Below are 21,762 nucleotides of genomic sequence, written 5' to 3' on the forward strand. Positions count from 1 at the left end.
GCCCTGACTTTTCCTTGAACGTTAAAACAGTCAAATGGACGAAACTAGCTCATAACAGCGCAATATGCTTATTTGTCGGCTAACTGCCTTAAGAATGTGTGTCAATTTGTACGGCATTTTACTACGTGAACTTAGGTACACAGAGTTGTAGGGACCAGTCCCCCTGAAACCAACCAACCAGCTCCTCAAATCTACAACATATCATGACTTAAAAAGCAAATGCTGGACTACTGAGGCTTCTGGAGAGAAGCGTGGAGGGAGGCAGAAGTTCAGTGGGAAGGAACTAACCCTTAGTAATTACTTCTACAGCCGAGAGCTTTCCGTGTCATTTCACCCAAGCGTCCGAACAGTCCTGGGACACTGGCGTTAGTTTTTGCTCCCCTACAGACAGGGACACCAGGACCTAGAGGGGCTGTGACTTGCCCCACTCACCCTACTGTTAAAGGGTGAGGATTTCACTCCAGGCCTTGGTGACTCGGGAGCCATGCTCTCCTCATATTTCTGGGGTGCCTTAAACTGCTGAAATGTTCTGGCTCACTGGTACGCAGGACTTCGGTACCGTGAGGGGCGCCAAATCAGGAAGTTTTGAGTTCCATTTATTTACCTTTGTCCCCTATGTACAACAGAGTGATTTTCTTCTACTGGCTGACGGGGAACAACGGACAAGGAGGCAGCAGTCTCCACCTCATGGTGCGGGGGTGGGAGAGCCCCAACCCGAAACAAAGCCTCAAACAGGCTGTCCTTGTTTCCAGACAAAGGGTCAGCATGGTACCACGGCTGGAGGCCTCGCTGGCCGGATGACAGCGAAGGCTTGTGGGTAAGTTTAGCAACAGGAAAGTGAGACTGGATCATTCTCATGAACTTTTATCTGAAAACATGGCTGACCGGACAAGGTCTTGCTGGATAGCAGATTTTACTATTTAGCAGCTCAGATCCTGTAGCTTTCTAGCACACAATGGAAGGACTTAGAAATAACATACTTTCTGGAGGTGCAGCTTCTAATAACGGGATGTAGGCAAGAATACGGAATTCTTGGTCAGCTTTGCAGATACTGAAACAGGCTCTCCTATGAGGCAGCAATATGGAAGACGTAATATGTTGACCGGGAGACCCTGGTGGCCTAGTGGTTAAGTGCTATGGCTGCTAACTAAAGGGTCGGCAGTTTGAATCCGCCAGGCACTCCTTGGAAACTGTATGGGGCAGTTCTACTCTGTCCTACAGGGTCGCTATGAGTTGGAATTGACTCGACGGCACTGGGTTTGGTTTGTTTTTTTTAATATGTTGACCAGAACACTTGAGTCAACATTCTGTATTGATAGTATATAAAACTACATTAAAACAAACAAACAAAAAAACGTTGCCATCATGTTGATTCTGACTCATAGTAACCCTACAGGACAGAACGGAACTGTCCCATAGGATTTCAAAGGAGTGGCTGGTGGATTCGAACTACTGACCTCTTAGTTAGCAGCTGTAGCTCTTAACCCCTGCACACCAGGGCTCCATAAAATGATATACACAGCATATATCCTGTATTATTCAATATATGCGGCAGTGGCAGTTCAGTCTTCCATGCGGGAGACCTGGGTTTGATTCCCACCTAGTGCACGTCAAGTGCAGCCACCACCCGTCTGTCACTGCAGGCTTGTGTGTTTCTGTGATGCTGAATAGGTTTCAAAATAGCTTCCAGACTCAGACTGGGAAGAAGGCCCTGGTGACCTACTTCCTGAAGTCCCCACCCCATCCCACTGCTGTCAAGCTGATTCCGACTCAAAGGAACCCTGTAGGATTTCCAAAGCGTAAATCTCTGCAGAAGACGGCCACACCTTCCAAAAACCAGTCAGTGAAAATCCTCTGGGTCACGGAAGTCTGGTCCTGTTGTGCATGGGGTCACCATGAGGTGGGGCCTGCCTCCAAGGAAACTAACAAAAATCCATTCTACATGGATAGGATATAAAATTGTATCTGTAGCAATATTATGTAAAAAAAATCCAAACCACACCTGCTGCCGTCAACTCTGACTCAACACGAACCTGTAAGACAGAGTGGAGCCACCACGTGGGTTTCCGAGGCTGTGCATCTTTACGGAAGCAGACTGCCACGTTTTTCTCCTGTGGAGCGACTGGTGGGTTCAAACCGCCGATCGTTTGGTTTGCGTTCAAGCGCTTAACCACTGCACCCGCAGGCTCCTCTAATATATATGGATAGTATATAAAATTATATACATTTATCCTATACACTACAATATGGATATTATGTAACATTATATATAGTATGTTATGTACTACTCATCATATATGGATGGTATATAACACATGTATAGTGTATATACTATGCACTACTCACCATATATAGACAGTATATAACATTATAAGAAAAAAACACTCATTGCTGTAGAGTCAGTTCTGATTCTGACTGCTAGTGATCCTACAAGACAGAGCAGAACTGCCCCATAGGGTTTCCAAGGAGTGCCTGGTAGATTAGAACTGCTGACCTTTTGGTTAGCAGCTGAGCTCTTAACCACTGAGCCACCAAGGCTCCATTATATATAGTGTCTATGTTATATAAATGTATAGTGCATATATTATGCACTACTCATCATATATGAATGGTATATAACATTATATGTATGGTATATAACATTATATGTATGGTATATATTATGTACTATTTATCATATATAGATAGTATAAAACATTGTACGTTTAGTGTATATGTTATGCACTACTCATCATTTGAGGATAGTATATAACGTTATATGTATAGTGTATATTAGGCACTACTCAAAATGAGAAGAAACAGCTGCAAACATCCATCAATAATCAGAACCTGGAATGTACGAAGTATGAATCTAGGAAAATTGGAAATCGTCAAAAATGAAATGGAACACATAAACATCAACATCCTAGGCATGAGTAAGCTGAAATGGACTGGTATTGGTCATTTCGAATCAGACAATCATATGGTCTACTATGTTGGGAATGACAACTTGAAGAGGAATGGTGTGACATTCATTGTCAAAAAGAACACTTCGAGATCAATCCTGAAGTACAATGCTGTCACTGATGGGATAATATCCGTATGCCTATAAGGAACACCAGTTAATACGACTATTATTCAAATTTACGTACCAACACTAAGGCCACAGATATAGAAATTGAAGATTTTTATCAGCTTCTGCAGTCTGAAATTGATCAAACATGCAATTAGGATGCAGTGATAATTACTGGTGATTGGAATGCGAAAATTGGAAACAAAGAAGGATCAGTAGTTGGAAAATATGGCCTTGGTGATAGAATGATGCCAGAGATTGCATGATGGAATTTTGCAAGACCAATGACTTCTTCATTGCAAATACCTTTTCTCACCGACATAAATGGCGACTATACATGTGGACACTGGATTGGGTTATACATGTGGACCTCGCCAGATGGAACACACAGGAATCAAATCGACTACATCTGTGGAAAGAGACGATGGAAAAGCTCAATATCATCAGTCAGAACAAGGCCAGGTGCTGACTGTGGAAAAGACCATCAATTGCTCATACACAAATTCAAACCGAAGCTGAAGGAAATTTGAACGAGTTGACGAGAGCAAAAGTACGGCCCTGAGTATATCCCACCTGAATTCAGAGCCGATCTCAAGAATAGATTTGACTCATTGAACACTAATGACCAAAGACCAGACAAGTCGTGGGATGACATCAGGACATCATACATGAAGAAAGCAAGAGGTCATTAAAAAGACAGGAAAGAAAGCAAAGACCAAGATGGATGTCAGAGGAGATTCTGAAACTTGCTCTTGAACGTCAAGCAGCTAAAGCAAAAGGAAGAAATGATGAAGTAAAAGAACTGAACAGAAGATTTCAAAGGGCAGCTTGAGAAGACAGAGTATTATAATGACATGTGCAAAGAGCTAGAGATAGAAAACCAAAAGGGAAGAACATGCTCAGCATTTCTCAAGATGAAAGAATTGAAGAAAAAATTCAAACCTCGAATGTGATAGTGAAGGATTCTATGGGGAAAATATTAAACGACACAGGAAGCATCAAAAGAAGATGGAAGGAATACACAATCATTATACCAAAAAGAATTGGTTGACATTCAACCATTTCAAGAGGTAGCATATGATCAGGAACCGATGGTACTGAAGGAAGAAGTCCAAGCACCACTGAAGGCACTGGCGAAAAACAAGGCTCCAGGAATTGAAGGAATATGAATTGAGATTTTTTGACAAACAGATGCAGTGCTGGAAGCACTTACTCGTCTATGCCAGGAGATTTGGAAGACAGCTACCTGGCCAACTGACTGGAAGAGATCCATACTTATACCTTTTATCTAAGAAAGGTAATCCAACTCAATGTGGAAATTATCGAACAGTATCATTAATATCACATGCAAGTAAGATTTTGCTGAAGATCATTCAAAAGCAGCTGCAGCAGTATACTGACAGGGAACTGCCAGAAATTCAAGCTGGATTCAGAAGAGGACGTGGAACCAGGGATATCATTGCTGATGTCAGATGGATCCTGGCTGAAAGCAGAGAATATCAGAAAGATGTTTACCTGTGTTTTGTTGACTATGCAAAGGCGTTTGACTGTGTGGATCATAACAAATTATGGATAACGTTGTGAAGAATGGGAATTCCAGAACACTTAATTGTGCACATAAGGAATCTGTATGTAGATCAAGGGGCAGTTGTTCAGACAGAACAAGGGGATACTGCATGGTTTAAAGTCAGGAAAGGTGCATGTCAGGGTTGTATCCTTTTGCCATACCTGTTCAATCTGTACGCTGAGCAGATAATCTGAGAGGCTGGACTGTATGAAGAAGAACGGGGCATCAGGATTTGAGGAAAACTCATTAACAACCTGCAATATGCAGATGACACAACCTTGCTCGCTGAAAGTGAAGAAGACTTGAAGCACTTACTAATGAAGATCAAAGACCACAACCTTCAGTATGGATCGCACCTCAACATAAAGAAAACAAAAATCCTCACAACTGGACCAATGAGCAGCATCATGATGAATGGAGAAAAGACTGACGTTGTCAGGATTTCATTTTACTTGGATCCACAATCAACACCTATGGAAGCAGCAGTCAAGAAATTAAGAGACACATTGCATTGGGCAAATCTTCTGCGAAAGGCCTCTTTAAAATGCTGAAAAGCAAAGATGTCACCTTGAAGACTAAGGTGCACGTGACTCAAGCCATGGTATTTTCAATTGCATCTTATGCATGTGAAAGGTGGACAATGAATAAGGAAGAGTGAAGAACTGACGCCTTTGAATTGTGGTGTTGGTAAAGAATATTGAAGATACCATGGACTGCCAAATGAACAAACACATCTGTCTTGGAAGAAGTACAACCAGAATGCTCCTTAGAAGCAGGGCTGGTGAGCCTGCATCTTACATACTTTGGACATGTTATCAGGACGATCAATCCCCAGAGAAGGACATCATGCTTGGTAGAGTACAGGGTTAGCGAAAAAAGGGGAAGACCCAAAACGAGATGGACTGACACAGTGGCTGCAACAACTGGCTTAAGCATAAAAATGATTGTGAGCACAGTGTTTTGTTCTGTAGTACACAGGGCTGCTGTGAGTTGGAACCGACTCAACAGCAACTAACAACAAGAACAACAACATACATGGAGAGTATATAACATTATACGCACAGTGTGTATCAGGCACCACTTGTCATATGTGGATAGTATATAACATTATATGTACAGTGTGTATCAGGTACCAGTCACCATACGTGGATAATATATAACATTATATGTACAGTGTATATCAGGCACCACTCATCATAGGTGGGTAGTATAAAAATGGGAGCGAAGCCCATAATAATCTCCAAGATGCAAAACTGGCCCTTAAATTATGAAACAAACTTCCTCATTGAGGTAGCTGGGGCTGCGTGAGGCAGTGTTGGGCCAGAAGTCCAGGCCGGGCCTCTGCCCTCATTTGTCAGCAGTGCCCTAGACCTTCAGGGAGAGCAGGTGGCTGGAGCCGGCCTCCATGGAATTAAGGACACTATAAATACACTGTCGGTAACCTTGCTGCCTTTCAGAGGCGAGACAGGCTCTGGAGGGGGAGGTGGAGAGGGAGAGGTCTGTTCTGTTTGTATCTTTGGGATTTGTGCTTCCTGAGAACTTATCTAGTGAGAACAGCATAAAAAACATTTCAGGATGAGCTGAACTTCACTGCGAGGGATTATCACGCATGTCACAGAGAAACGAGCTGAGAGTGGATTTTTCAGATGCTCCCCTGTGCAGCGGCTGTGGCCTCTTGCTCTCTCTCTCTCCTGGGAAGGTCTCTCTGAGGTCTGGCGTTCTGAAGCTCTAGGACTAAGTGTGAAATACCAAATATCTGAATCTTATGTTCTGCTGGGGCTCCATTTCCTGGTGGCCTTGGGACACAGTCTCCAAGGCTCTGGCAGGCAATCAGGCACCTCAGAGGTAGCCATGCTGTGTTGCAATCCCAGTCTGGATCTTTCCAGAAGTGGGAGGTGAGGAGAGGACCTCAGCAGATCCCTTCGCGGCTCTCCCCCTTACTGCAGGCTCCAGCCTCAGCCTGCCCAGACAGGCCTTATCATCTCCTAGCTCAGGAGGCTGGGGAAGCTGGACAAGCGACCTAGTCACTGGATGTAACTCGGTCAAAGAGGACACTTGTGGCTGTGGGCTTGGGAGACAGTGACCATGTCATCTCTGAATTCACAGTAACCAGGGAAATTAAAAAACAAAAAGGGATTAAGAATTCGTGAGAAAAAAAAGGCTAATGATAGTGATTCTGAAACGGTGGTTGGGAAGCTCTCAAAGTGAAACCCTGTCCATATGACCACGAGAGGCCTTGAGGAGGAAAATGGAGGTGCCTGGAGAAGTCAGCGCAGCCTGAGGAGAAACACGCTGTGGCACGGAAGGGGACACTGAGGACATCTGCCAACGCGCATCTGTGCTCCGTTCCCCGCTCCTAGACTCTCCTGCGGCCCAGAGTCAGAGCTGCCTCCAAGGACTGCTGCTCTCAGGGAGGACAGACAAGTGGACATGATGTGACCTGGGCGTCTGGCAGCGAGAAGCTGGTGCTGGGGAGCACAGGTGGACAGGGACACCTGGACAAGGCAGCATCTGCCAGCAGAGAGGAGGAGTGGCACCTGAGGCAGAGCCCGAGCCAGTGCAGGATGGCCTGAGAAGGCCGAGGGGCAGACAGGCCAGGGCAGGGGTGGGAAGGGTAGTGCTGGGCTTGGACAAGGGACTCTGGGAAAAAGGCCAGAGGGAAGGGAGTGGGGAGGTACCCACAGGGTCTGTTCCTGAAGGCTCTGTCCTTTCTGCCTCAGAGATGCCTGGGGTCTGCATCTGAAAGGGACCAGGGCAGGACAAGGGTGGAAACCTGAGGACAGTGGTGCCAAATAATGTATCCTAAACCATAAAAGCAGAATCAGAAAGGTGGAAGCTGGAATGGGTAAAAATGCTAAGATTAAAAGGAAAAAACCCATTACTGTCAACTGGATTCCAACTCATAGCGAGCCTACAGGACACAGTTGGATTGCCCCACAGGGTTTCCAAGGAGTCGCTGGTGGATTCAAACTGCTGACCTTTTGGTTTGCAACGGTGCTTTTAACCACTGTGCCACCAGGGCTCCAGATTTAAAAGAAAAGCGCTTTAAAATATATATTCAAAGTAAGAAGAGAAAAACACAAAGAACTGCTAGGAGCTCGGGGTATGTTCGAAACATCTCCCTCTTCCTGGCACAGGACATCATCTTAAAATTGAGAAGGGAGAGCAAACGTGACTAGGAGAAGACCAAAGGCGATGCCAGGGGACAGGGTGCTCCACCGCAACTTTAATATGCTGAGGACTCCATTAACATCCTGCTGTAGGAGAACACTTGTAGCTGTGGCTGAGAAAGCAGAGGGAGGTGGAGGGTAAGGATTCTAGAGGGTGCTGGACATGGGCGCATGTGGATTCTAGAGTGGGGAGATCCCTGACTGCCACAGAACATGGCCCGCTGGATCTTACCGGTTCTAGGGTTTGATCTAGTAGCAGTGCCCTGTTTGAAGAGCTCATGTGAAATATCCCTGAAGTCTTTAAAACCAAACAACAGCTTAGCTTATCTAGTAAAGAATGTCTGCCTTCAGCATTGTGCTCTTTCTATCTATACGGGATTAAACTGACAACAACAACTTGAAAGCTTAGATAGGAGACTTAGGAGGCTGTGAGTTTGTTAATGGGGGAGGAGTAACTCAGAAAAGGAGGGTGAGAATGACTGCACAACTCGAAGAATGTGATCAGTGTCGCTGAACTATACGTGTAGAAATTGTTGAATTGGTGTGTATCCGCTGTGTACATTCTCAACAACAAAAGTAAAATTTTATATATACGTATACATACATGGAAACTCTGATGGCGTAGTAGTTAAGTGCTACAGCTGCTAAACAAAAAGTTCGCAGTTGGAATCCACCAGGCGCTCCTTGGAAACCCTATGGGGCAGTTCTACTCTGTCCTATAGGGTCACTATGAGTTGGAATCTAATTGATGGCAACAGATTTTTTGGTATATGTATATACATGTGTGTGTATATAGATAGATAGATGGCACCCTGGTGGTGCAGTGGTTAAGTGTTTGGCTGCTAACCAAAAGGTCGGCAGTTCAAATCCACCAACTGCTCCTTGGAAACCCTACGGGGCTGGTCCACTCTGTGTCCTATAAGGTCACTATGCGTCCAACTGACTCAATGGCAACAGGTAATATATACATATATATGCCAATGTAGCCTTAGGCTGCATTCATGAGAAGACATTTCTAATCCACTGGACTAGGCCCAGGTCAGGCCCGGTTTGGAGTTTGTGTCCCACATTTTCAGAGCAGCACTGATAAGCTGAGGCCACATCAAAGAGGGGAACCCAAACACCAAAGGGTCTGGAAGCCAGGCTGTTAAAAAGATATAAAAATGGCCTTCAGCTAACTCTGGTGGTGTAATGGTTAAGAGCTACAGCTGCTAACCAAAAGGTTTGCAGTTCGAATCCACCAGCTGCTCTTTGGAAACCCTATGGGGCAGTTCTACTCTGTTCTATAGGGTTGCTATGACGGCAGCAGGTTTGGATGTTTTTTGGCCGTGTGGCACAGGGGTGAGAGTCACTCTGTGACAAAGAGCAGAGAGGATCACCTCCCCATCCCTCTGTCAATGAGAAGTGACAATGCAACCTAATGACCTCTATCTCCCTACCCCTCTAGTCCCCTGCTTCCATAGCTCTGATTCTCTGGGACCTATGAGATTCCTATCAAACCAGGTATTAGTTTGATTATTATAACAATGTGCTTATTTTATGCATTCATTCAAGAGACAATTATTGGGCACCTGTTGTGTGGCAGGCACCATGCTGGATTCAACAGCGTGCACGGCAGACACGAGCCCTACCCTTGCGAGGCTGCAACACTCTCTGGCTGGTACATTTTGTTGTTGTTAGCTGCCAGCGAACCGGCCCCCAACTCATGGTGACCCTTGGCACAACGGAACGAAACGCTGCTTGGTCCTGTGCTATCCCCAGGATCAGCTGCAGAGCAAACTATTGTGGGCCAGACGGTTTTCAGTGGCTGATTCTTGGGAGTAGGTTACCAGACCTTTGTTCCTAGTCCGTCTTAGTCTGGAAGCTCCGGAGAAACCCGTCCAGGCTCACAGCAACAAGCCGGCCTCCACTGACAGACAGCGGTGGCTGTACTTGAGGTGCGTTTGCCAGGAGTCAACCTGGGTCCCCTGCCTGGAAGGCAGGAATTCTAGCACTGAACCACCACTGCCCTGTGGCCATTATTACACAGTGCTAAGTGTCAAAATGCAGGACGTGGAACACTTAAAGCCACCTTGTGGGGATGAGAGCAACTGGCTGATAGCATCTAAGTTGACATCTAAAGAGTAAGTTGGAGCTGCATAAGCTGAATGAGGAGGAAAGAGGGTGTGGAGGACAGAGAGAGTGTTGCAAAAAGCAGAGGGGTGGGAAAAGGCCTGGGGTGAGAGAGACACATAATGGCCCGAGCTCCAAGTGCCTCACGTCACTGGAATGGAGCGCGGAGGGCAGTTGAGATGAGGGAGAAGACAAGCAAAGGTTTGCTAAGGGCCTTATTCCCGCTGTTGTGGGCTTGGGCTTATCTTGTGGGTGCTGGAGAGCCAACGAAGGGTTTTTGTGCGGGTGATGTTTACACTGACCACAGCGTAAAGACCTAGCTGGAGAAGGACAGGCCAGTGAAGGGCTATTGCATCCATCAAGGTGGGAGCTGTGGAATCCGAAATAAGAATGATGACCAGAATGGAGAAATGGGTGATGGAAAGGCGTTTAGGAGGCAGAAGAGACAAGGCTTTGCTAGTGAGTAGGCGCTGGGTGAGAGACGGGGCGGAGCCCAGAGGACACCCAGGCAGCTGTGGTCACTGAAACAGGGGGCAGAGCAGAGAAGCCCTTGGGGGTTGCAGATGTGGGTTCCCTTTTGGACAGGTTGAGCTGTATATCCCTGTGGGAAACCAAAGTGATCTGTGCAGTCAGCTGTCAGACATCTGGGCCTGAAGCTCGGGAGAGAGATCTGGGTCAAAGACAGCAATCTGGAAACCAGCCAAAGATGGCAGCTGAAGCAATGGAAGCCATGGCCTTCCAGAGTGAGGGCGTAGGAGTGAGGTGGCTGGGACCAGAGTCTGAGAAAGGAAACAAGGATGGGGGAGTCGGCGATATCAGATGTGTAAGGTCAGAGCTGATGGGGGCTCACCAGAGTGGGAACAAAGAGCCAGTAGGGGTTTCAGCAAGTTCCATAAGGATATAAAAGGTAATGTGGCAAAACCAGAGATGGAAAGAAGGGTCCAGGAAGACACAGGGCTCCCTTACTCCCTGAGGAAGGAGAGGAAGTGGCCTTGGTGGGGGGACAACCAGGTGGTGTCAGGTTAAACAGGAAGCAGGAGGACTGGGCTTGTGAGTGTCTGTAGGCAATTCTTCCAGGAATCCTGGAGGCCAAACAGGAGAAATGCGGGGTGCTTCCACACAGCTCTGCCCATCAGGCAGTACCCCCCACGATCAAGTTTCTCACGTACACACAGGTGTTCTTCTAGTCTGGTCCAGGACCCAAAAATGCAAGCATACTTAACAGGTGCAGGTGTAACTCAGAATCGTTCCTTACTGGTATTTCTATTATCTGACTGAGGTCTACAGCTACATCAGACGTCTAGCCAGATGACTAAACATATTAACTTCTCTCTGCGTGCACAACACCTTGACACATCACTGGCACTTCTGAATTCGCAGGGTGACCCAGGGCTGGGGTGAGCACTGCCTGTCCCAGTGGGGAAAAATGGGGCCCACACGTGTCAAATGTATGTGTGGGGCTCTGTCTAGGGAAGGTGTGTACATATCTACCATGAGACTGATTTTCTTAAAACACCAAATAATCTCACAGAAATTTAGAAGGATATACATTTCCACATATATTTAAATACGTATATATTTTAAACTAAAAATATTATAATTTTTTTTAACAATTATTTGTTGGCATTGAATATACCAACAGCCTTTTATTTACACACCCAGCTGCCTATTCCTAGCTCTGACTCCCACATGTTTGGGACTCCCTGAGCGAGCACCCTGGTGGCGGAGCTGATAGCATTCTTTGCTTAAAGGATGCCAGGTACTATGCTATTATCCCTTTTAAAGTCTTATAAGGTGGGTATTCTTATCATCCCACGTGGCAGATAAGGAAACTGAGGCTTACAGACTTTTAAGTGACTTTCCCAAAGCCACCCAGCTGGTGACTGGTGGAGTTGGGATTTGAATGTGGCACTGTGGCTCCGAGGCCCACCTTTCTCAGCACTGAACTGCATGGCCCTGGATTCAAGCTTGAGGGAATCCCTCTCCCTCTGCTCTCCACCCCCTTTTTAAACTAGAAAACACAAAGAGCCCAGTCAGACTGTATGAGGGCCCCACAGACATTACTGTGTAACACGCAGCCCTGAATCTGAACCCATTCCTGGTTTTGAGCGCACTGATTCACAGGGGGAGTTCAGAGGTGTTGGCCATGATGTAGGCACCATGACTCTGTGGTTTTGGTGAGAGCTGAAACATTTTTCATGCTACTTCTTAGTGAAGGTTCAAGACAAGCCTGAACACAGCCTGGAACTGATTGTAGAGACTGGACCGTTGAGGCACTGTTACCAGCCTCACGTCAAGGTTCTTTCAGGGTTCTGCTGGGCTCAGAAGGTATGAAGAGACCCCCGGAATAATTTCATGTCATGGTGGAAGTGTGTTGACATCACTGCGCCTGAACAAGTGGGCCGTCTGACCCAGTGCCGGAAATTCAGTCATTGGCTCTTTCAGGTAAAATAAGGACGCTCTGAGCTCAGGCCGTGTACCACTCAGTGAAGGAAAAATTTAAAAAGGCTCCGAGGTTAAGTCAGCTTAGTCAATCCACATGGCCTTAACGGATGTCTAGAAGATTCCTTGCTTTCAGAACCACTGGGACAGAAGGTGTAGGTAACTGCAGGTCAGTGTCGTGGCAAAGCACTGCAGGGCTGGCCACCACGGATGCAGGCCACAGCTGCACACCAAGACAAGCACCGTGATGGTGTTTGCAGGAAGCCACAGGTTCATGGTCTTCTTCTAGCACCCACTGACCTCAAAAAGCAAGGCTCAGAAAGGTCCAGAGCAAAGACCTATTTAATTTTTTTTTATAAAGAACCAGATCCTTCAGCACCAACAGCCACTGTCTACGGATATCCTGGTTTGACGGCATGGCTGCAGGCTTCCTTCTCTGTGCCTGAAGTGACAGCAACGCACACACACACGCACACACACACGCATGCATACACACACACTCATGCGCACACACACGCACACATGCGTGCACACACGCATGCACACACGCACGCACACACACACACAGCAGCCTCTCTACGTTGAGGCCAAGAGGGGCCAAATAAAAAGCAGCATCTGCCAAGGAACTAGGGTGCCATCTGGAGGCCCCGGCACAGCCCTGTGACTGGGCAGAGCCAACTCTGGAGAAGTCTGGTGACAGCGTCACTCCGCTCCCGGCTTCCTGAAACAGGCCCGTTCACCAAAGATAAACCTGTGAAGTAATCCATTTGGCCAATGGATAATTTGCCAAATTTACTGATTTAAAAAAAAAAAAAAAAAAAAAACTTATCTGTTTTTAACTTTCATGAAGTTCACAGCAATTTTTGCTAAAGGGCTGACAGGGCCTTGGAGGGCAGGGAAGGCTCTCGGTGTCTTGAGCGGTCAGGCTTGCCCCCATTTCTCCCACCTGTCTGTACCTCCACCTCTGTCCATGCGCCCCACCCTTGCCTGACTCCCAATCGCCCCTCTTTTTCAGACCTTAATCTTCCCCTTCTTTCAACTCTCCTGCTACCCGTCTCTCTGAACTTCAGCCTCCCCCTTTCCTTGACCCTCACTCTCGGCTGCCCCCTCTCTGACTTTTTCTGAGCTCAGCATCCAGGGGGGCTGGGTATTGACTGTGTTGGTTGTTCACTGCACAAAAGTGCCCAGATAGCTCTCCTCACCAAGATCCATCTGGATGGAGACACATTTCTACTGTACACCAAGGGGCTGAGGAGGCCTATCAGCCGCCAAGCCTTCATCTGCATGGATCCTTCCTCACTTCTCCAGGAGCAGACCCCACCCCCGCCCCGCCGCACCCAGTTCCCCAAAGCTAGTGCATCATGGAGCTTGAACAGAGAGAAATCAAGCGTCCTTAAAATGCTACTGTGGAGTCAAGATGGGAAGCGGTCAACTAAAATCACTGAAAGCTGTTAAAACCTCCCCATTTAATTTGATTTGCTATGAACTTTAACCCAAAACCAAACTCACTGCCGTCGAGTTGATTCCAACTCATAGTGACCCTACAGGACAGAGGAGAACTGCCCCATAAAGTTTCCAAGGAGCGCCTGGCGAATCTGAACTGCCGACCTCTTGCTTAGCAGCCGTAGCACTTAACCACTACGCCACCAGGGTTTCCATGAGCTTTAAATAGAGTTTACAAAACACGTTCTGAGTAATCAGCAAATTTGGTAAACCTAGCAACGTGATCCATTGGCTTCTGTGAATTGGCCTAGCATCCAGGACAGGGAGGCAGGCCCGTTACCCTTCTGGGATGCATCTTCCTCACCAGAAGGGCTGTTGGGAGGACAGGTCCCACGCTGGCTAGTGGTTTCTATTTTACCCTCAGGTGTAGGATCCCAAGGGAATTAGGACAGAGCTGAGGGTTTACACGAGGCAGAGCACTTCCTCAAGTTCAGCATTCCCAGTTCCTTTCCCCAAGAGGAAGATGGCTGTTCCTGCTCCCTTGTGGTGCGCTCATGGCTGCCGCCCTCAGCCTGTGGTCACCAGGACTGTCCAGCTAGACAAGCCCCACCTTTTAGGACATCCTGGTTATCACTGTGGAGTCCCCGGGTGGTACAAACAGTTAACACGCTTGGTTCCTAACCAAAAGGTCGGAGGCTTGAGTCCACCCACAGGCACCTTGGCAGAGGTTTGACTCAGTCATTGAAAACGCTATGGAGCACAGTTCTACTCAGACACACGTGGGGTCACCATGAGTCAGAGTTGACTCAATGACAACTGTTTTTTTAAATTATCACTGTACTTTACAGTCAGGCACATACCTGATGGAGACCAGGGCTCTGTGGAAGGTTCTGGGCCAAAGCGGCCACTGGCCTCTGCTCTCAGCACCAGCTGCAGCTTTGGCCCTGGAAGTGCTGCCTTCTCGCTTGCATCTCTGGTCACTAGCTGGCCACGTACTCTTTTCTGCACGGCCACTATGCTGTACATTTGCACACTCAGGCATCCTATCTGAAGCTGTTCTTCCAAATGGTCTTAAGCTGTATGTGTTTTGGGACTGCTGGTTTACCGTCCCCCAAAGCAGCAGCTTGTCCAGCCACGCTCACCTTCCTAGCCTTGGTCTGCATTATGTCCACCCCTCCATTGCTACTGAGCGGATTAATTTTTATCTGACCACTCTACCATTTTGAATCTTATCTTCTTGATTGACTACAGCTACCCTTTTTCTCACCTTGCTCTCATCAGATGGTTGAAGAAATCAGCGCTCTCCTGCTGAGCATGCTGACAGGCAGCTCCCAAGGACTGAAAGCAAGATGCTACCAGTAAGAGCAAGGACTTCTATTTTTCTTCATTCCTTCAAATTCATCTCTTCCGAATGGACGGGGAACTTTTGTTGCCCTTCGAGTCATTGGTTAAAAATAATCCTTCAGGACAAGAGTATGAGGGGAGAACTGATTTTTAGAGTAGAATAGATACTCTAAATTTAAAATCTATGGTAGGGAATACATGAATATATGTCACTGAAGCATTTCAGAGACTGGCAGAGCCTACCCAGTGGCACCACGGGAGAAAGACCTGCCGATCTGCTTCTGTAAAGATTATAGTTAAGAAAACCCTTTGGGGCAGTTCTACTCTGTCACATGGGGTCACTATGACCAACAATAACAACATTAATTGTAACCACCACCATCACCTGTCAGTTTGTCCCACTGTGGTGCCTTGTGTGTTGCTGTGATGCTGAAAGCTACGCCACCAGTATTTCAAATACCAGCAGGGTCACCCGTGGTGGGCAGGTTTCAGACTAAGATAGGCGAGTAAGAAACACCTAACAGTCTACTTCTGAAAATTAACCATTGAAAACTCTATGGCTCACAACCGAATATTGTCTGATATACTGCTGGAAGATGAACCCCCAGCTTGGAAGGCACTCAAAATACACAGCGGCCGTAACAATGGGCTTGAGCATACCAATGATCACGAAGATGGTGCAGGAGCAGGCAACATTTCGTTCTGTTGTACATGGGGTCGCTATGAGTTGGAATTGACTTGATGGCAACTAACATCGATTAATTGTAAAAAGTGACTTAGCCATATTTTTCACAGGCAAAGACAGATACATTGAACCCAAAATGCCAGAACCCAAGGACTGAGCCCATTCCAATGGGAAGAATGGCTGCTTGTCCTGGATAGTAAAGGTCTCCCTTTGAAAAGAAGCTACATCGCAGAGTGTCCACAGGATTCAAGGAGTGAGCTCTTCTCCAAGACGCATGGAGAAGATCATCACAGAGTTTCTACTTTGCGCACAGTTATCAACCACTGGAATAGCACCAAATGTGCTTCTCTTGAGTGTTTCAATGACCTCTGCTACATTAATTCCCTAACATTAGCAATTTTTAAAATTAAATAAAGAAAATAGACTTGAGAGTAAAGAGCCTCTTAAAAGCTTTAAATATAGGATAAACGGAGTCTAAGTAAGGAGACTGTCGCTCACCAGGGGTGGGTGCTATGGGTAGATGTCTGGCCCTTTATCTCATAGCTGAGATTTGGTTGATTTTTGTGTTTATGAAACATTTGTTGTGCAGTTTCTGTGTGTCAGGCAGTAGGCTAGGTTCTGGTGATAAAGATGACTATGACACAGACGCTGCCTTAATAAGTTCAGAACCTTAGAGTAGAAGTAGAGGTTGGTAAGTGCTAAAAAAGGTATACGAAAAAACCCCCAAACCAAACCCAGTGCCGTCAAGTCAGTTCCGACTCCTAGCAACCCTGTAGGACAGAACAGAACTGCCTCATAGGGTTTCCAAGGAGTGCCTGGTGGATTCGAACTGCTGACCTTCTGGTGAGCAGCTGTGGCTCTTAACCACTACGCCACCACAGAAAAATGGTATATATGCATTAAAACGAACAAATCAGCCTTAGATGAAATATAATCAGAATGCTGCTCCTTAAAAGCAAGGATAGTGAGATGTCAGACTGCTTCCTTTGGGGATGTCGTCAGGAAAGGCCAATTGCTAGAGAAGGACATCATGTCTAGTAGAGTAGAGGGGTCAGCAATAACAAGGGAAATCCTCAGTGAGACGGACTAACACAACGGCCTCAACAACGGACACGAATATACCAACAGTCACGAAAATGGTGCAGGACCAGGCGACGTTCTGTCCTGTTGTACACAAGGTCGCCTGGAGTCGGAGCTGACGACGCAGCAACTGACAACAGCACACCAGAAGGAGAGTTTAACATTTTAATTTTGAAAAATCCCTTCATTTTTTTCTAGGCTTCTTTGAATGACAATTCCTTTAGCCAAGATGTTGGGTCAACTGAATCATCACAAAGACGATGGATGGAACACTTCGTAAGCTGCAGACTCAAACGCCACTGGTTTCAATATTCTAAGAAACCACTATTTCCACCATTCCGGGGCACTAGGACCAGGTGTCTGTCCTGACTTTCTGGAAACAGTGTGGCCCAGAGCAAAGGGCACTAAAGAACGACACCAGAAAGCTGAGTTCCAGCTGGCTGGTTCTGTTACTGGGTACTTGGATAAGCCACTCATTCTCTTCATTTCCTTTTCTGAAAAATTATGGTTCTTGACTAGCTCATCTCCAAGGTCTTTTCCAACAAAAGATTCTGAGTCTCCATGGTGACTATCTACCCTGAGACACTTCTAGCTGGAGATGGTTTTCGATTTAGGATTAAAATCCTTAAATAAATAAAATCTCTACATGAGACATACAGGCATTTCCCAGATCTTCAGCAGTTACAATTCCAAAACAAACTTGTTGCAGGATAACTTTTTAGAGGTATAAATTACTGCCAGCAAACTGAACGAGAGAAGGAACACCCTTACACCCAGTGAAGTAAAGTTCTCCACTGGACCCAACTCTTGCTGTGGGAAGATGCTTCTTGAAAAGAGCGAGAGAAGACAGAGGAGGTCAGGTCAGTATCTGGACCGCCGAGCAAGCAACAACCAATAGCTCTAACTTTCTACGCTGATGAGGTCCAAGTCACAGAAGCTGGCATCAGAGTCAACTCAACCTCCAGTCACTTAACAGTCTCCAAAAGCTGAGGTCTGTTCCTGGAATGGAAACTAGCTCTGTTTTTCCTAAAATGTTCTTGAACAGTTTCAAGGTTGCTGGGTGTTTTGTTCATGTTTTAGGGAACTATGGAAAAATTTGCACACCACAGAGGGAGCAGCACTAACAGGCAGCAGGGTTGCCTGGGGTAGCCTGACCTGCCTTGCACAGCAGGCTATCAGAATGCCTCCTTGCTGAGGTGGCCCTGGAATGTGCCAGCCACCACCCCGGGTTTTATGGGAGACAGCACGGTGGGAGGCAGGTGACGACACAAGCCATGACTCAGCGGCCTTGGTGCTGTTGTGTGATGGGCTACTATCTCATGTTGTCTTGCTACATCTACTCAGGGGGAGATCAATGGATCAAGTATTAAGCTCTGGCCTTTGAAAAAAAAAGTCCACCAAAAGTTTAAAAAGTGTGTAGGGCTTGATTTTAAAGGACCACTAACAGTGCTCACCAAGAAAAGGGCTCTTTTGATAATGGTGGAAAGACAGATGTTCCTATTACCAGCACGACCCAGCACCTTTTGTTGCCTCAAGCCCACTCAGTTACTTACTTATAAGGAGAACTGCACACACCCAGGTGTTTCTGTAACATACTTACATTGTCTGATATAAACGGAGATTTTTGATGGGACTCAACAGGAAATGTGTAACCACAACTACAAACAAGCAGAACCCAACCGAGTTTATCCCATTCTCATCTTCACATTTATACTCCAAAGAGTCCCTAGGTGGAGCAAACTGTTAAAGCACTGGCTGCTAACTGAAAGATTGGAGCTTCCTGTCCACCCAGAGGCGCTTGGAAGAAAGCCTGATGGTCTACTTCCAAGAAATTAGCCACTGAACACCCTATGGTGCACAGCTCCGCTCTGACACACGTGGAGGTGCCACGAGTCAGAGTCCACTCGATGGCAGCTGGTGGGTATAAACAAATGCTGTTTTTTGCTACTGTTGATACATGTTATAAGCAAGCCTTAATAACGTACCATGTGCTTCGGATGATACAGCAAGTAAACACTTTAGGTTTTCTGAACATTACCCTGTACGTGTGAGCTGGATGGCTGTAGGTTAGCTAGGCTATGCACATGGCCACTGGCCATTGTGGGTCACGTCCGTGCTTGTTCACAGCTGTGTCCGTGGCACACACACAGGGCCTGGGATCTAGTCAGTATTTGCTGAATGACAACTAAGTAGGATACATTCGCAGAAATGTAACTAGGAAAGGACCATTTAACAGGGAGACAAACAACACCAATTACATTTGGAAAAGGGACAGGGATGGTTATAGACTGTGGATGTTTGAAATGGGCTGGAAATTATTCAGCAAGACAAAATTACGCATAAAAATCACAGGCAGCCTGCCTTTCTTCAGGGCCTAAGAAGTCCTGAAAACGGCCAGAAGAGATGCTGTGTGACCAGACTCACTGCCCTCCTCGAATGACAATTGTTCGTATTTTGGGAAGAAAATGTTTTGAGGTGGTTGTTGATGAATCTGCATCACATTATGGAATACAAGATCGCGCCCTTTAAAACCGCAACTCCCCCTTGTCCTTACCGTCAGCGACAAGGCCATGCAGACGAAGGTGAACTTCTTGATGTGGGCCGCCGTGACGGTGTTGCTGGCGCTCACCAATTTGTTGCTGGGGTTGTTCTAGGGGTAAGGAGAAGGACAGTGGTGACGACGGGGTTCAGGGTTACCCTTGGCCGACCACACGTGGATCTGCAGGAGCAGTTCTTTCCTGTTTCATCTGATGTGTCTAAGGTACAGATTTTACCAAATGACAGCTTGGAGGATGGCTGTCACATTGAGGCTCTCTCAGAAGGCCGTCAAGTTTCTGTACATGACTATTAACCAGAGAGGATTCTGGACTGAATGCCCCTTGGAACCTCCTGAACCAGCCCCTCTCCTTGGTGCTAGGCTGCTCATCTTGCCTGGTTCAGGGCTCCAGCTCTGAAGCCTGTTACCTGTCCCAGGTATCCCCTCCTGGCCCCAGTGGACCCTGTGTCTGGCCACCACGGATAACTCCCTAAATGCCATGGCCCTTCTCAGTGACCTTCAGGGCCGTTCCTCCCCTCCAAAGTGGCATAAGTTCGGCAGGGCACTCCAGGCGCTCTTATTCTAAAGTGGACTCACTTTTCCCACTGTTACACTCAGCCCATATTCCCGTCCCAGCCAATGGGGCGTCTTTCTCTTCCCCAACACACCTGTGCTTTCATTTCTCTGTGCTTCTGCTTCCCCTGCTGGATCATCTGACATGCAAACACGCCCCTTTCTTCCAGGCCCATCTGTTCCTGAAAGCCTTTCTGATCCCTGACCTCTCCACCAACACTGGACCCCATTTCCTGTAATGCCTGGCGTCTGGACCTCTCCAAGGGCAGGTGTGGCATCCTATCCTGCATTCAGTGGGGCACGCGTTCAAACCCCTCTGCAAGCTAAAGGACTGTGGGTCCTACCCATCTCTGGGGCCCCTGTAGCACTTAGCACACTTGTTCTTGAGTAGACAAGGTCCTAAAAAACCATTTGTTACATTGAATTTTAAGCAAACAATGGAGATGGCTGAGAAGGCCTCTTCTGTTTCTCCAAACCTGTGGCCATCACGGCTCCATGCTGAGCACATCCAGCTCCCAATCAGAGCGCCTGGCCTCTCAGCCGTGAAAACCAGCAAGAAAAACAACCCCCACCTCATTAGGGAGCCAATTAGTCCTGGGGCTGACTTAAACGAACCCTACACACCTGGCTCCATACACCACCTAATAAGGACACAGCAGCAGAACTATCACATGGGCCACTTGGAAAGCGCTCTGACTTGTCCTTTAAGAGGAGGCTGAGGCAACCTCTCCAGGCCCTTCCCCTTAGCAATGCCACCAGCTCGAACCTCTAAATGATCTTACATTTTCTTAACTCTAGTCTCTAGGGCAAGGGCCCTTGGTGCTGCAAATGGTTAGACTGCTAACCTAAAGGTTAGTGGTTTGGGCCCACCCAGCAGTACTGCGGAAGAAAGGCCTGGCAACCTACTTCCATTACAATTACAGTCAAGAAAACCATATAGAATAGTTCTATCTGTGATACACGGCAGTCTCCACAGTTCTATCTGTGACATACGGGGTCTCCACGAGTGGGAATCGACCTGCTGGCAGCCCACAACAGTCTCCAGGATGTATCTGTTTTCTGAATACTAGACTGTGGACATCACAGAGTAAAAATCACAGTGGGCAGGAGATCTCTGTGTCCATATCACCCCAGGAGTCTGTAAGGGTGGTGAGTGGCTGGTGGGGTGAGAAAGAGGCCACTTTGGAGGGAGTAAAGCAATCTCACAAAAACCCAGACGCCACCCAGGTGAGATGACAGTGAGCTACACCTCTTCAGGTGCACTAAAACCTGCGGCTGTTGAGTCAGTTCCGACTCATAGGGACCCTATAGGACTGGGTAGAACTGCCCCATGGGGTTTCCAAGGAGTGGCTGGTGGATTCGAACTGCTGACCTTTTGGTTAGCAGCCCAGCTCTTAACCACTGCGCTGCTGGGGCTCCTCAGGTGTACTATCCCATTTAAAATAGCAAACATTTTGCAAATATGGCTGGAATAAACTAAAATGTGTTATTAGATTAGCATCTGTGTTTCCGTTTGTGTGCCCAATCTGCTCAGGAACACCCTCTCTCCTAGATGATAACTGAAAATGACAGAGAATCGGTACTAGAGGAAGTCTCAGTTCATATTTGGCTAGAGCCATCAGGAGTTATGCAAGGAAATTTAAATACCTTATTCTGCAGCCCACAGAGAAGCCAAGGATTTCAACTGTCATGTAGCAAATCCTGGAAATGCACACCAGAAAAAAAAAAAAGAAAAGAAAAAGCCAAACCCATTGCCAC

The 21,762-nt window shown here is 46.9% G+C and overlaps 1 protein-coding gene across 4 annotated transcripts in view; it reads right to left on the reverse strand.

Moving 5' to 3' along the window:
* ANKH (ANKH inorganic pyrophosphate transport regulator) overlaps nt 1-21,762 on the reverse strand; it is a 186,255-nt gene that overhangs the window by 32,092 nt on the left and 132,401 nt on the right. For all 4 annotated transcript variants that reach the window (XM_064270715.1, XM_064270711.1, XM_003408139.4 and 1 more), the window contains exon 8: nt 19,450-19,545. In XM_064270715.1, coding sequence (XP_064126785.1) covers nt 19,450-19,545 — 96 coding nt within the window. The remainder of the gene's footprint in view (nt 1-19,449; nt 19,546-21,762) is intronic.

The sequence above is a fragment of the Loxodonta africana genome, chromosome 2 (genome assembly GCF_030014295.1).
Source record: "Loxodonta africana isolate mLoxAfr1 chromosome 2, mLoxAfr1.hap2, whole genome shotgun sequence".
In the NCBI taxonomy this organism is placed as follows: Eukaryota; Metazoa; Chordata; class Mammalia; order Proboscidea; family Elephantidae; genus Loxodonta; species Loxodonta africana.